The sequence below is a fragment of the Centroberyx gerrardi genome, chromosome 16, assembly GCF_048128805.1.
Source record: "Centroberyx gerrardi isolate f3 chromosome 16, fCenGer3.hap1.cur.20231027, whole genome shotgun sequence".
In the NCBI taxonomy this organism is placed as follows: domain Eukaryota; kingdom Metazoa; phylum Chordata; class Actinopteri; order Beryciformes; family Berycidae; genus Centroberyx; species Centroberyx gerrardi.
The window spans coordinates 30,003,406-30,019,092 of NC_136012.1; the positions used below are offsets into that span (position 1 = coordinate 30,003,406).

At 43.4% G+C, this 15,687-nt stretch overlaps 1 protein-coding gene across 1 annotated transcript in view; it reads right to left on the reverse strand.

Moving 5' to 3' along the window:
- The window catches only part of pcdh12 (protocadherin 12), a 30,739-nt gene extending 15,678 nt beyond the window's left edge, over window positions 1–15,061 (reverse strand). The window contains exons 1-2 of the mRNA XM_071927097.2: window positions 12,179–15,061; window positions 8,923–9,014 (exon numbers count right to left, since the gene is read on the reverse strand). Of these exons, the coding sequence (XP_071783198.2) occupies window positions 8,923–9,014; window positions 12,179–15,061 (2,975 nt within the window). The remainder of the gene's footprint in view (window positions 1–8,922; window positions 9,015–12,178) is intronic.
- Between the last annotated feature and the right edge of the window lie 626 nt (window positions 15,062–15,687).

Below are 15,687 nucleotides of genomic sequence, written 5' to 3' on the forward strand. Positions count from 1 at the left end.
CATGGGTATCGGAAAGAAATGGATAGCTACTAACATTGGGTTCTTCTCTCAAGAAGAACAAATTCTTATAATGAATAACTGTCAGCATTACAAAACATAACCGCAAAAAGTAAAAGTTGTTTCTGCTTCCAAGGCTAGAGAGGATTACTGGAGGAACTGTCTGTCATTAGGACACAGTGGGCATATTTTTAATTGATAAAATAGTTTGTGGACACATTCAGGCTGTAAAAAGATTTTCTATTCATAAAGTCTCATGTTCTTTGGGGCTGCGGTAATGGAATATGAAATAGCCTACATTGAACCAAACACTGTCGGGAATCCAATTAAATAAAGTCAGCGCAATTAATATACAACAGTAACTTTAATCCATTAATAATATGGTCAATTAAGTAGCCTACCTGCTATATCTCCGATATAATAAGTTATCATGGAAAACAACGTGATTCTACTAGTCTGTAAACACGTCGCCCTGCGAACAGCACTTCTTACTGTCTGTTCATTCAAAAATAGCCGAACAGTTTTCAGTTTTTTATTGTGATTTTCATTTGTATATTTGTCCATATCGGGATCCTGTAGGAATGCTGACTCCCTGTTTCCAGAGAGCTGATTGGTCAGAAGGCGGGCCTTTCATACGTTTTGATCCGATACCCTGAACTGAACCTGCTCCGGAGCAGGTTAGCCGTGCAGCATAAGTTACCATGGTGATCTACCCCGGTTAGAAGTGAACCACCATCGTAACCCTGAAAACCCAGGGTTAAACCTGAAGTTACCTCGCTAACCCCAAATCCTGCTTCGTAGTACAGGCCTCAAGTGGAAAATGGCTGCCAGACTGTTTGACTGTTGTTTCCTACAGTAATATTGATTTATTGATATACAGTCACTATTGAGCTGTTGTGATTGGAGAGTTTTCCTCTCTGATTCGTCTTGCCGTTGTCCAGAGAGACAAAATGTCTATAGTTCAAATGTTGCAGCTCAATTTGTGAAACCTTTAGAGACTTGAAAAAATAAATGTCACTTAATGTAAAAAAAATCTTTAGGAATGGACGACCTACTTGGCCTTCAGTTTACGGCTCAATCCGCTGCTTGGTCCAAACTGCCAGCAGCAATATTTACCTTCACCATGTTGTTGTAACCTGACCCTAACCCAATATTTACCTTCATGATTTTGTAACCTGACCCTAACCCAATATTTACCATCACCATGTTGTACACTGGGCCAATCCAGTGTGTTAAGGTGATGATACACAGGATAACACTAACCTTTTATTTTTTTTTAACAAATATATTCATTGCCATTTTAGTTTCAACAACAAAGATCATGACAAAAAAAAAAAAACAGATAATACAACACACATCACCCCACCTCCCACATCCAACCCCTGCTTAAATAAAAACACAGAACTAGGAAAAAAAAACAAAACACCATTTAAATTGTACATGACATAAAAGACAAAGTCATTATGTTCTAACAATGTACAAGAGCTGAAGATACGCTTAGCCAGTTAATACAGGTCCCAAAGGATTATTTTCCATAAAATGTAGGAAATGTCCCCATATTTCTTGAAAGACATCAGGTTTTCCTTTGATAGCGTAAGTCAATTTCTCTAAAGCAAGACAATTAGATAGGTCTCTGAACCATTGACTGATATCTGGTTTGTCTGGGTTTTTCCAAAATAGTGCAATTGTGTGTTTAGCTTGGACAAGACAACATGTAATCATTTTCTTCTTGGTCTTATTAATATTCAGTCCCTCAGGGAACAGACCTAGGATGCACAGCTGTGGACATACTGGTAGCTTTTCAGATACTATTTGTGATAATATATCAAGTACACCATTCCAAAAGTCCATGATTCTTGGGCACTCCCATAAGCAGTGAAACAACGTGCCTTTCTCCACATTACATTTTACACATTGGTCTGAAATATTGACATCAAAACAATGGAGTAGAGATGGGGTAATATATGTACGCATAATCCACTTGTACTGTAATAATTTAAATCTTGTATTGATCGTCTGAACCTGAGCTTTATGACAAACTTCCTCCCATTCATCAACTGTTATCTCCGTGTTCAAATCGTTACACCAAGCTAATCTTTTACTCTCCGAGGATTCCTCAGACATCCTAACAAATGTATCATATATCAGAGATACCTGTCCCTGGCCTCTTCAGAGTAATGTACCATCATCTTTTCCAAAGCAGAAAGAGGTGGCAGTTGGACTGAGTTATTTTGGGTCTTTGATATATAGCTCCTTATCTGTAAGTACTTAAAAAAATATTTTAACGGTATGTCATATTTTTTACGCAAATCCTCGAAAGTCAGAAGCACCTCATCATCATCATACATATCCATGATTTTACCAATACCTTTGTCTGCCCATATCTTGAACCCTAGATCATGAGTCCCCGGTATAAAACTTCTGTTTCCCCATATAGGGGAAAAGCGCAAGAGCTTTGTATCTGAATCAAAGTACCTCTGTGCTTTAAACCAGATCTCCACTGTGTTTTTAACAAAGGGGTTTTGTGTTTTTTCCTTTAACTTCTTAGGAGAGTCAGAATACAGGTAAAGATTTAGGGGCAGAGGGGATGTTGTGTTGCTCTCCATCTGCACCCAAGGTATAGAGATTTAATTTGAAAACCAGAACATTGCTGCTCTTATTTGGGCTGCCATGAAATACCAATAGAGATTGGAGAGTCTAAACCCCCCTCTTTCGTATGGCAAATATAATAGGGTCAGGCGCAATCTTGGTCATTTATCCTTCCAGAGAAAATTGGTAATAATTTTTTTCATTTTGGAGAAAAATAGGGGAGGGGGGTTCAGGGGTAAAGATTGAAACAAATATAGAAATGTAGGTAAAATGTTCATTTTAATAATATTAATGCAGCCAATTAAGGACAAGGGGAGTGATGTCCATCTGTTAATAGATTCTGTTACTGAGGCTATTATTGGGTCATAGTTCGATGGGACTAAGTCCTCTATTTTGGGAGTGATCTTTATTCCTAGATATGTAAATCCTTGTGGTGAATTATGGAAAACGGTATTGACAGGTGGAGTGAGTCTTTCAGATTCTTTTAGGAAGAGAATGTTAGATTTGATAATATTCACCTTGTATCCTGAAAACACACCAAAGCATCTGATCAGTTCTAGGAGGGCTGGCAGGAACTGAGCCAGATTTTTCAAAAACAGCACTATATCATCAGCGTAAAGAGCCAGGCGATTTTCAACGCCACCTATTGTGATTCCTCTGATTACAGGGTGGGCTCTGACTGCAATGGCAAGTGGTTCAATTGCGAGCGTAAATAACAGAGGTGATAGAGGGCATCCTTGGCGTGTGGACCTTGATAGTTTGAGAGGGGCAGATATTATGCCATTGGTCAAGACTTCTGCCATTGGGTTTCCATACAGGATCTGAATCCATTTACAAAAGTTTTTCCAGAGTCCAAAACGAGATAATATTTCAAAAAGACACGGCCATTCTACCCTGTCAAAAGCTTTTTCAGCGTCCAGAGATAGAATGGCTGTATCTGAAACATCCTTTTCTTCATGCAGAATATTGACTACTCTTCTAATGTTATGAAAGGCTTGTCGGCCCTTAACAAAGCCATGCTGGTCCAGACTAATCAGGGATGGTAAGTGCTTCTCAAGTCTCAAGGCTAGTGCTTTTGCTATCAATTTTGTGTTGGAATTAAGCAATGATATCGGCTTGTAACTATCACATCTAGAGGACGCTTTTCCTGGTATTAGGATGACCGTTATTAGTGCACTCTGCAATGTTGGGGGAAGACCTATTTCAAATGCCTCATCCATCATCTCCAGGATTGGGGGCAGGAGTTTTTCCTTGAAGACTTTATAATGGGAATGGGAATCCCATCCGGACCTGCTGCTTTTCCACCCTTCATCCTGCAGATGGCTTCAGACAGCTCTGAGAGCTGTATTGACCGATCAAGGTCGTCACTTACCTCTTCAGGTAGGGAGGGAAATTCGAGCCCATCTAAGAATTTTGTTTGCAAATCGGGGTCAGAAGGAGATTCTGATTTGTATAAATTTACATAATAGTTTTTTGTATCGTTTATTTCTTTAGGATCAGATGTTAGAGTACCTGATACATTTAGAATTTCAGTTAACGCTCTTTCATTTTGTATTGCCTTGATACGCCATGCCAATAATTTCCCCACTTTTTCACCCTGGTCGTAAAATGATTGTTTAAGTCTAGTCAAATTAGCCAGGGCTTTATTGGAAGATAATTCGTTGTAACAAGTTCTTTTTATGGCCACCCTATGTTGTAGTTCAGGGTTATCATTTAAGAATAATTCCCTCTCAAGTTGTCCAATTTCCTTTTCCAGTTCTGACATCTGGCGTTTAAACTTATTCGATTTAAAACTTGTATAGCTAATAATTTGTCCCCGTATGTAAGCCTTAACTGCCTCCCATTTGATGGAGGGAGAGGTCTGTGTAGTATTGAATTCAAAAAATATATCTATATGTTCCTCCACATTGCTTAAAAAGCTAGGATTGTGCAACCATTTTGTATCAAAACACCATCTTGGTGGGCCTCTAAATGTTTTTGCGTAATCGATGGACAGTGGCGCATGATTGGAAATCACTATGCTATTATAGACGCAGCTCTTGATATTCGGCAATAGTCCTTTTGAGATTAAAAAAAAATCTATGCGAGAGTGTGTGCGATATGTGGAGGAGAAGCATGAAAACTCCTTCCTGCCAGGGTTTAGTTCCCTCCAAATATCACAGAGATTTAAATCCAACATAAATTGAGAGATTACTTTTCTTATCTGTATATGGGAGGTGTCTCGACCTGATGATCGATCTAACAGAGGATTGAGGGTACAGTTAAAGTCCCCTCCCATTATAGTGTTACCTCTCAGTGAAGAAAGGGTTAAGAATAGGTTATTGAAAAATTGTGGGTCATCGTTATTTGGCCCATATATATTAATCAAATTCAAATGTTCACCTAATAAAGTGCCTTGTATTATTATAAATCTACCTCCTGGATCAGTAGAGACATTGTTGACCTGGAAAGGGATAGATTTATGAATAAGGATGGCCACTCCTCTTGCCTGCGATGAGTAAGTTGCTGTTATGACCTGTCCCTACCATCTTCTCCTCAGTCTCAGAACTGTACTTGGTGTTAGGTGAGTTTCTTGTAGGAACACCAGTTTAGTTTGCATATGTTTGATCCTAGTCATTACCTGTTTTAGTTTAGATAATCCCCCTAGGCCCCTCACATTCCAAATTGAGATTTTTAAGTTATTATATGCCATCAATCAGCTTGATAAAAATCTATCCATAAGGGCCTTGTTGTATTCAATAAATCAGCTCTATATAAGACATCAGACACCATTATCATGTTAGAACACGTAACATAGAAAATAATAATAAAGACATGAAATAACTGTACCATAGGTCTTCCCAAACGAGACCTGGACCCCTTACACTGCCTATCCATCTCGCAGTCTATCCCACCCCTTTCTTTTATAGACTTCCTAGGTTATTATTCAACCGATCCTACAAAGAGGAGCAGCCACAGCGAACAAATGTGAACAGCACACAATAAATCCCAAATCCCCGACCAGAAAAAGAGTGAGTGAGTTTTAAACCGTTTCGAATGTGGCGCAGTGAATTACCAATCACCCCTTCACATTAGCCCCAGAAAGACCGACATCCTACATATCGCTTGCCTCTCACCCGAAGCCACAAGCCAGGCGCTTGCGGCTGTATATGCTCGGAGCACATGCACTGCTTACTCCGTCTCCTCTTACCAGACTGTAGGCTATTACTCCAACGTGGAAGAATTAAACTTAAAGGAGGATTGTCGGTCAACTTTCACTGAGGGGGAATGCTCAGTCAACATAAATGAATGAGTTAGACACATTACAAGTGCGTCAATTTAGTCCAAAATAGATCCATAAACTCTACGAAAATAAAATATATTCCCCTGAAATGATAATAATAATATCCTCAATATAAACTTGGAATTGTTCATCCACACAGTTTTCTTCTTGTTATGTTATGTCTATTCCAGTCTCAATTTTCAGGTCAACATAGCATCCAAGATTATCTACCTCTCTTCCTAGCGTTTTTCTATGTCGTGGAGAAAGGATTCAACCTCACAGGGAGAGTCGAACATATGTCCTCGCCCATCATGGAATATGTGCATCCTTGCAGGGAAAATCAGGCCAAAGTCCAATTCACGGGAGCGGAGCACTTGTTTCACGGCAGCGTATTTCTTCCGCTTCTCCAGCACTTCCATCGAGAAGTCGGGGAAAAACATTACGTGATGCATCACCTTCTCCGTGGCTCGGGCCGCTTTCATCACATGGGTTTTGTCCTTGAAGTTTAAAAACTTCATGATCAATGGTCTAGGTCTGGCAGCTGAGGAGGTATTAGGCCTATGCTGGCCTATTCGGTGAGCTCACTCAATTGTCACTGGAGTTGGGAAATTTTCGGGGCCAAGCACCTCTGGTATCCACTTCTCCAAGAAAGATTCCACGTCCTTGCCTTCAGCATGTTCCGGGAGTCCAATAATACGGAGGTTGGATCTTCTGCTACGATTTTTGAGGTCATCACACTTGTCAGTAAGTGCTGTAACCACCTTCTGCAATTTGCCCGTCCTGTCTTCCATCGCTGCCACAATGTCTTCTGTCTTGCCGATGCGGTTCTCGGCTGTGTCCAGTCTCCCTGCGTATGAGCTGAGGTGTTGTTTAATTTCGCATATGGCAGTTAAAAACTCATCATGCCGAGTAGTGACTTCTGCTTTTAGGAGTTAATTGCTGCTAGTATTTCCCGGTTGTCGTTACCTTGGCTAGCTTCTTCATTATTAGCAGTAGCATCCCTGGTAGCTCCGTCCATCTTGACTTTATGAGACTGCCTGGTTTCTAGTGGACTCGTTCGTTCTCTGTCGGTCTTCAATTTGGATATTTTCTTGCTGTTGCCGCTTGACATTTTCTTACAACACAAACTGGGGCGATTTAGTGGTATCTCAATTGGCAGAAACGGAGTAAAAGTGTGAAATCGGTCTGAGAATTTGGGCCTGCGACCACTCAGTTGTCCGCCATTACCCCAACTTCGATAACGCTAACCCTAAACCTAACGACCCTTAGGGCAAATTTGGAGATAAATTTTGCTAGAAATATTTTCTCACTGAAAACATTATATCAGTTTGAAATCTAGCCAAACTTGGCAAGGTTTCAACAGCAACCAATCAGGTCAGGTGACCTGTCCTCAGTCCAAAATATTTTAGAAACTGTCAAACTGCTACTAAATACTAAACACAAGTAGGAAATAATAGCTGTGATTGTTTTTGTAAAGCATTTAATCAAGCTACAATACACGTTATGAAACTCCAGTGGAAACCTTGATAAAATGATAAAATGATTACATTTTCAGTAGAAAAGAGGAGACCAAGATGACAGAAATGGCAGCAGTATCTGTTATTACTCTTCCAACTGTCAGATTGCCCTCTTTGCCCATTGCCCTCTTTGCCCATTGTCTGGCCACTCAGTCATTGCCCATTGCCCACATTTTGCCCCAAATTTGTCCTAAAAACTTTGAGAGAGAGAGAGAAAGAGGGACAGAGAGAGAGAGAGAGAGACAGAGGGAGAGAGAGAGAGGGAGAGAGAGAGAGGGAGAGAGAGAGAGAGTGACAGAGGGAGAGAGGGACAGAGGGAGAGAGAGAGAGACAGAGGGAGAGAGAGGGACGGAGGGAGAGAGGGACAGAGGGAAAGAGAGAGAGGGAGATAGAGAGAGAGAGAGAGGGACAGAGGGAGAGAGAGGGGCGGAGGGAGAGAGAGAGAGAGGGAGACATGCAGCAGTCCAACGCAGCAGAACCACATATTCAAAAACAGGATAGTTTATCTACAGAGAAACTGGACTGTTGCATTTCCTATAAGCAAAATGTTAGTTATCTAAAATGTTTTCTGTGGAAACAGGCATTAGATCTTCAAAACAATAGCAGGTACAAACAGTAAAACCACAAACAGCCATGGTGACAAACCAGCGACCAAACCAGACACACACTGGTCCCTCTTCAGTGTTTTAGTTTGAATTCAGTGACATGAAACTAAAAGTCAACACAGCTAGACTAGCTGTTAGTTTAAAGTAATAAATTAAACTTCTCATCATGTTTGCAAATTTTCCATGTCATAACAAACACATGAATAACAAATTATTATTGTTTTAACTTTATTGTATTTTTATATCAAAATCCCATTACTTTTACTTCCTGGAAAACAGTTTTTACTGTTGCAGCAGCAGGGTTAGGTTTAGGGTTATATATCATTAGGCTTATATAAAACAACCCATCATATAAAACAACCCATCATATAAAACCTTCCTCTCCCTGACTGCTGTCCCTGATTTACATCAGACACTTTTGAATGATCACTTCCTGCTTTATGTCCCGCCCCTACATCCTGTTTCCACAGGAAACACGTCACATGACAGAGAGTGACAGAGTGACAGAGATGCATCAAAATGACTTTAAATAGTGGAGAGCTTTGCTGCTTCTGTTAGAACTTAAACACAATAAAATAACCAACGTTCATGAAGTCTCCTCAAAATCATCCTTCACATCAGCTGAGCTGCTTTTACACTTCTGCTGCCGCAATGACGCTGATAGACATTATAATTTTGAGTTACCATAATGACAGTAAAAGAATACAACTTTCAATTTAACATTATCCTTTAAAATTAAAGTCTCATGGTCCCTGTTTCAGCACCAGTGGCATGAAATCTCTGAACTCTTCACATCAGAGTGTGTGTTCTGCTCCTTTAAACTATAAGAATAAACTTCTTCAGGTTTTTTTCCCCAGAATGAGCGAGTTGGTTTGGCTTTATTGTGGTTTTGCTGTTTCTACCACAGCTGTGTTTCTTTACTGCAGAAGAAGAAGAAAGGAGGTGAACCGACCTGCCGGTGCGATGAGAGTATTTGTTACCGCGGAAGTTAGGCCTTGGCTGCAGCTGACCTTGATGGAGGAGGGAGAGGAGCTGGGAGATCTGCTGCAAGGAGGAAGTGGAGGGAGGAGGAAGAGAAGGAGGAGGGAGAGAGGAGGAAGAAGAGGAGGAGGAGGGGGGAGAGAGGAGGAAGAGGAGTGGGAGAGAGGAGGAAGGGGAGAGGAGGGAGGAGGAAGGGGGAGAGGAGGAGGAGGGAGAGGAGGAGGAAGAGGAGAGAGGAGGGAGAGGAGGGGGAGGAAGAGAGAGAGGAGGAAGAGGAGGAGGGGGGAGGAGGGAGAGGAGGAGGGTTAGAAGCAGCAGTACACAACACAGGAAACAGATACAGGACACTGTCGTCACACCATTGATTGATTGATTGATTGATTGATTGGTTGGTTAGTTGGTTGGTTGGTTGATTGATTGATTGATTGATTGATTGATTGATTGATTGATTGATTGATTGATTATTTTAGGGTTTTTAGGGTTAGTATTTGGGCCGATTTATTAATTGATCGATTGATCAATCGATTGTGTTTCGGGCTGGAGATGAATGATTTTTTTCATTTTTATCAGTGTTAGGGCTGAGTGAGTGAGGGCTGTGGTTGACTGATTTGATTGGTTGATTGATTGATTGATAGCTCCATTAGCTGTAATACCAGTTAACTAAGCTGTGAATGTGACTCAGTGGTTTTGGTTTGTATTTGACCTTTACACCACAAAGGTCATTCGGCTATTTTGAATTTCGGAATTCAAATATCTCAGCTTTCAAAATGATCCATTTTCTGTGCAAACCAGTGTGGTTTCATTTTCAAAAAAACAGCAATAATTATATTTACTGCCTTCAACTGATGGCTTGTTGGCTCCAAAATCCACTGGCCTTCCTTATTATCTAGACCAGTCCCACTGCCAAAACCGGCATCAGGACCAAAGCAACCGGCCAGATCAGACGCCAATTCTTGGAATCCAAACTGAAATCTCAGCTAAATAAAACAGACTCAGACTTCTTGCTGTATCGCTGCAAGATCCTTCGTTAACACTTTAACAGAAAGACAATTTTATCCTTAAATTAAAACCACAGCAGCAGAAGGTTTGCAGAGGCAGGACAGATTTCCCCTGTCCTCCTTTTGTTTTACTGTATTTATCTTGACCAGAGAGTGTTTGTCTGTCTGCTATCTGCTGGTTTAGCTGCTGGTTTAGCTACTGGTTTAGCTGGCAGAGAGGAGCTGATTTAGACAATCAGGTAGAAAGTGAATAAACATTTTTCCAGTGTGAGAATCGCTCTGCTGCTCTGTCTCACTGAGCGCTTTCTGCTGACGGCTTTGTTATACAGCGGATATGTAGCTTTATACACCAGGGAGGAAACACACGTTGGAAGGTGCGTGTGTGTGTGTGTGTGTGTGTGTGTGTGTGTGTTTTTCTCTTTGGGTGTTTGAGCGAATATGTGTGCACGTGTGTTGTGTGTGTTGTGCATTCACTGCTGTGCACATGTAGGTGTGTGCAAGTGCGTGTCATGGTTTGTGTTCATGTGTGTTAGTGTGTCCTTGATGTGTGTGTGTGTGTGTGTGTGTGTGTGTGTGTGTGTGTTTGAGCACGTGCATGCTCCTGCAGGGACAGGAAATGGCCTCTACGTAAAAGCCTATTCTTCTCCAAGGAGTTTCCTTCCAGGACGGACTCAGAAATATGGACGAATGGAGGATGAGGTGGGGGAGGAGGTGTGTGTGTGTGTGTGTGTGTTTTTTTCTTTTTTTTTTTGGGGGGGGGTAGTAAAATCCCCCATTTAGGCATTCAGGCCTCTTCCTCTGCGACCTCTAGGGAGAAAGAGAAACGTCTGAAGCCAAAGTGCCAACTGGGCCAACTGGGAGGGACACTGGGGAAAGAATCTGCCTCTGCCTGGTTCTCTATTGGGGGGGGGGGGGGGGACACTGGGTAAAGAATCTGCCTCTGCCTGGTTCTCTATTGGGGGGGGGGGGGGGGACATTGGGTAAAGAATCTGCCTCTGCCTGGTTCTCTAATGGGATTCACGTGAGGCCATAAGACCTGGCCAAGCTCTTTGTTCTCTGTCTGCTGGGCGTTGGCCCTGATGACGAGGTTCAGTTTGACCAGCACAAAGCCCAGCCTGGTGTTAAAGTCTCTTATAATGCCAACATCACACTACTGACTTGGTGTATGGAACTACATTCCAGTCTCTAATTGACTGAGCGAGCTCTTGATACAAAGACCAGTTGTATCTGGAAGCTGTTTAGATAGTTTATTAGTTTATTAATTGTACTTTCTAACTGATTTGGTTTATAGAATTAAACTGATGACTTTTCACTCTAATTGATTGACTGACCACTTTATACAGAGGCTGATATTTGAAAGCTTTTCATTTAGTCTATTTGTTTATTAACTGTAAGTGATAGTTTTAATGTGTTTTCAAATTGTAAATGGGTCATTGGTGTGTTAGAAACAGTGGAGAATTTCAGTGTTTAAAGTAACTGTGCAATCTAATAGTTTTTCATCAGCAACTCTCATTCTTAGATTTAGGGTTGGTAATATCTGTGTACATATCAGTCTCACTAATGTCAGAGAATCCTGGACTGGGATTTCAAAGAAGCCAGAGCTGTTTTTCTTTCCCCACAGCAGGCTCAGTAAAAGTGATTTGGGTCATTTGTAAGTGACAGACTGCAGTGCTTACATGTCAGAGTGGTGTTACCTTACACTACAAACACATCACAGCTTACTTTGGCTGGCCTCCCCCCACAGAGGATAAGAGCAGTTCACTGATTCTCCCTGACACCCCCCCACCACCACCACCCACCCCCCGCTTTCAATATGAATCTGATATGTCATATTGAGTAAAAAGGATTGTCAGAGTTTCTTGGGGGGTCGGGTGGGGGTATTACTGCCTCTGACACATGAGCACCTGAATAAACTCACTGCTTTGGCTTCACAATCATTCGTCAGCCCCCCCCCCCCCCAAGGCTCTCTGGGTAAGTCATACAGCAGGCTGAAATAGCAGAGAGGCCACTGGGAAAATGGAAGGGAAGGAGGTGGGGCTCAGGAGACTTTCCTCTTGTTTTGTAATTGACTTCACTTTCCATTTTTCTCAAAACCTGTCGGGGAGCGATCTAACATTTCAGATGAAACTTTTAAAAGTGAAATGAAATTTAACCTAATGTTTTAGCTATCAAGGAGAATGTAAATTAATTAATACATTTGTTGGAAAGAAGTAAGATAATTTGGCTCACCTGCACCTCTGGGGAGGCTGAAGAAAGCTCGATGGAGTTTTCTCCAAAGGCGGCCATAGAGAGGCGGACCAGGTTTCTCAGCATCTGTCTGTGTTCAGCATCATTCCTCCGTCTTCCTTCTGAGGACTTTGGCCTTCTGAGAGTTGCTTGGGAGGCCGAACATGGCAGCTCAGCCTCTTCCCCTTCAGGCCTGGTGTGGACCTCAGGGTTGCCATGGCACTTCAAAGTGCTTGAGTGTGACAGCGAAGAAGATGATGAAGGGTGTCTGGCTGTCCGAAGGGTCCGGTATGGCGTGGCTGGTGTCCGAGGCAAAGTGCCATCAAGTTCAATGTTTCCAGGTTTCCGAAGCGTTCTGCAGTGGGAGACGGGCAGAGTGGCTTCCCCCTCCGGGTAGTCCTGAGAATGGAAACTTGTGTTCATTACTGATGGCGATATGCTATACTGTCTATCAGCCTGTTGATCCTCTGACATCAGGGGAGGCGGAGCCAGTGGCTGGGCTTCACTCTCATCCTCTAGAGGCTCCTCCTTTCGCCCCCTGATGACAGGAATGAGCTGAATGTCAGACTTCCTGATGTTTTTCTGTGGGCGTCGTGGGTGACGGGTGTAAGTTGACTCTGCCTGTCGACAGTTGTAGGCCTGGTTGTCCCGTTTCTCGGAGCGACAAAATGTGGTCACCAAAGCGATGGCCAATAGCAAGAGAAGGCAGGTGGCACCCAGGCAGATAGCCATCATCATGGTGAAGCTAAGCTGTCCACGGTTGCCAGACGATGAGTTCTTCAGATGGTCCTTCAGGTTGATGAAAGTCACTTCCAGTATCGCCTTGGTTACCAGGCTGGGAGTGCCCATGTCAGATACAGCAATGTCCACCTTAAAGGTCTTCCCTATGAGCTCAGTAGCGTTTGTGGTGTTGACAAACAACTGGCCTGTGGTGTGATCCAACCAGAACAGTCCATAAGGGTTTCCATCAGTGATGAGGTAGCTGATTTGTCCATTCAGCCCAGAGTCTGGGTCTTCAGCCTTTATGGTTGAAGCCAAGAATCCCACAAGTTCCTCTCTGATGCGATTGAGCGGTGAAGTGGTGGAACCCTCATCTGCCCCATTTCCCAGTTCAGTCACAATCTCCCCCTTGTCTGCATTGACAGGTACACTTAAGGAAGCCACTCCCTTCCTGGGTTTTGGCTCCTTGATGACTGGGTAGTTGTCATTCACATCTTGGACATCGATCTCAACAGTGGCAGTGCTGGTGAGAGGTGGATGACCCTGGTCAATGGCCTCCACGATGAAAGAGTAGATGCGGGAATCCTCATAGTCCAGAGACCGCCGGACACTGACCACACCACTGGTTGGGTGGATGGAGAAAGAAGCTGTGGGTGTTTCCAGGTCATTGGAGTCTCGTATAGAGTAGGACACTCTTCCACTGAGCTCCAGGTCGATATCATGGGCTTCCACTCTGAGAGCGTGATAGTCTGCCACATTGTTCTCCTTGAATGAGGCCTTGTAGTGGGACTTGGAAAACACAGGGGCGTTGTCATTCTCATCCAGAACATGGACAGTGAGGTGACTAACACAAGATAGTGGGGGATCTCCATAATCCTGGGCAAGGAGTGTGATGTTATACTGCATAACCTTCTCTCGATCCAGGCTGCCATTGGTTACGATCATGTAATTGTCGCCATGGATTCTTTTTAGGTGGAAAGGGCCAGATCCTTGCTGGATATGAGCGTTCACTTTTCCGTTGTCTCCTGAATCTGCATCAGAGATCATCACCAAGGCAAGGAAAGTGTCCTCTGGTGCACCTTCCAGTACAGTGGCCACAGGTGAGTCAGGTGGCGTCCAGGTGACATGTATCCTTGGCGCATTATCGTTAACATCCCTTAGCTTGATGTGCAGTTTACAGTGTGAGGGAATCGCATTGGGCCCCCGATCACGCGCTTGTATGTCCACTTCATAAGAGTGCTTAGCCTCATAGTCCAGAGGCCCTTTCAGAGTCACAGCCCCAGTTTGTGGATCCACAGTGAACAGCTTCTGTACCTCTGGGGGTGCATGCTTGCTAAGGGAATACTCCACCTCCCCATTGGCCCCCTGGTCCGGATCAGTGGCCTTAAGGTTGATGACAGTCGTCCCCCGGGCCGTATCCTCAGTTAGCTCCACAGTGGGAGTGCTGTCCTCAAACGTGGGGCTGTTATCATTGGAGTCCAGAATATTAACACGGACTAATGTGCTACCAGACCTGGGGGGGTTCCCTTTATCCCAAGCCAGCAGGGTGAGGTCAAAGGAGGCCTGAACCTCCCTGTCCAGTTCTTTGATCACCACCAGCTCTGCCTGTTTGGTTCCACCTGGAGCAACCCTCACATCCAGAGCAAAGTGCTGGTTGACAGATAGCGAGTAGGTCTGGAGGCCATTGGGCCCTGCATCAGGATCCACTGCTCGGTCCAATGGGATTCTCATCCTGAGGCTAGCTGTCTCTGAGATCTCCACGTCCTGCAGAGCGCTGGGGAAGCTGGGACTGTGGTCATTCAGGTCCATCACTTCCACACGAACCCGCAGGAAGTGCATCGCACCACCTTTCCTGTAGAGGACACTAAAGGCCAGCTCACACAGGTCCGCTCCTCGGCACAGTTCCTCCCTGTCTAGGCGGCCCAGGGTGGAGACTTCTCCGTCTCGAGCGCTGATGGAGAAGGGAAGGGCTTGGCCATGCTCCACAACCTGGAAATCCTCCAAAGAACCACTTTCATCTCTCTGGCGGAGGTCGTCCACCAGACGGCCGACCCGAGTTCCCGCCGGCTGCTCCTCCCAAACCCGGTACTGGATAGTTATTGGTGTTGGGTCGGAGGAATGAGCCTCAGAACCAAGACTCAGAGCCAGAAGCAGAGCCAGCAGCATAATGACGTGAGATATCACTAATGACCTGTCTAATGGCTAAATAGACATTTCTGCAATATCCCTGTTTGAATTACTAAGGAAAGGAAACAAAATTATGGCTTACAAATATGGAACTAACTTAACCTGTAAACATGTATTCTGCTAAGATATACTTAAAATAGACCCTAACCCCAAACCTAACCCGAGATAAAATCTATTATCTAGAAACAATGATAAGCATTTCCAAAAAAAAAAGAATAAAAAAATCTGAAAAATTACAGAATGGCAATTGAACCTCAGATCAAATAGGCCATCTACTAATAATCTATGATAGTATTATGAGTATGAGGAAAACTATAAAAATCCAATTAATCAGTTAAAGAGTGTACAACTTCTCGCAAGACAGATAACCCAACCACAACAAAACTGGTGAAGAAAACAGTTGCCTTTGCAAAGGAAATGCCCAGAAAAAAACTTCAGCCTAGTCAGAAGTCAATTATAGAAGCCTATAATTAAGATATCATCCCCTCTCTCCCTCTCTCTGCCTACTGCATTAGTTACTCACTCATACAGCTGCTGGCATCAAGGCTCTCCGTTCATCCTCCTGAACTCAGGAAAGTTTGGATTCAACTGAGGAAGTTGGATGT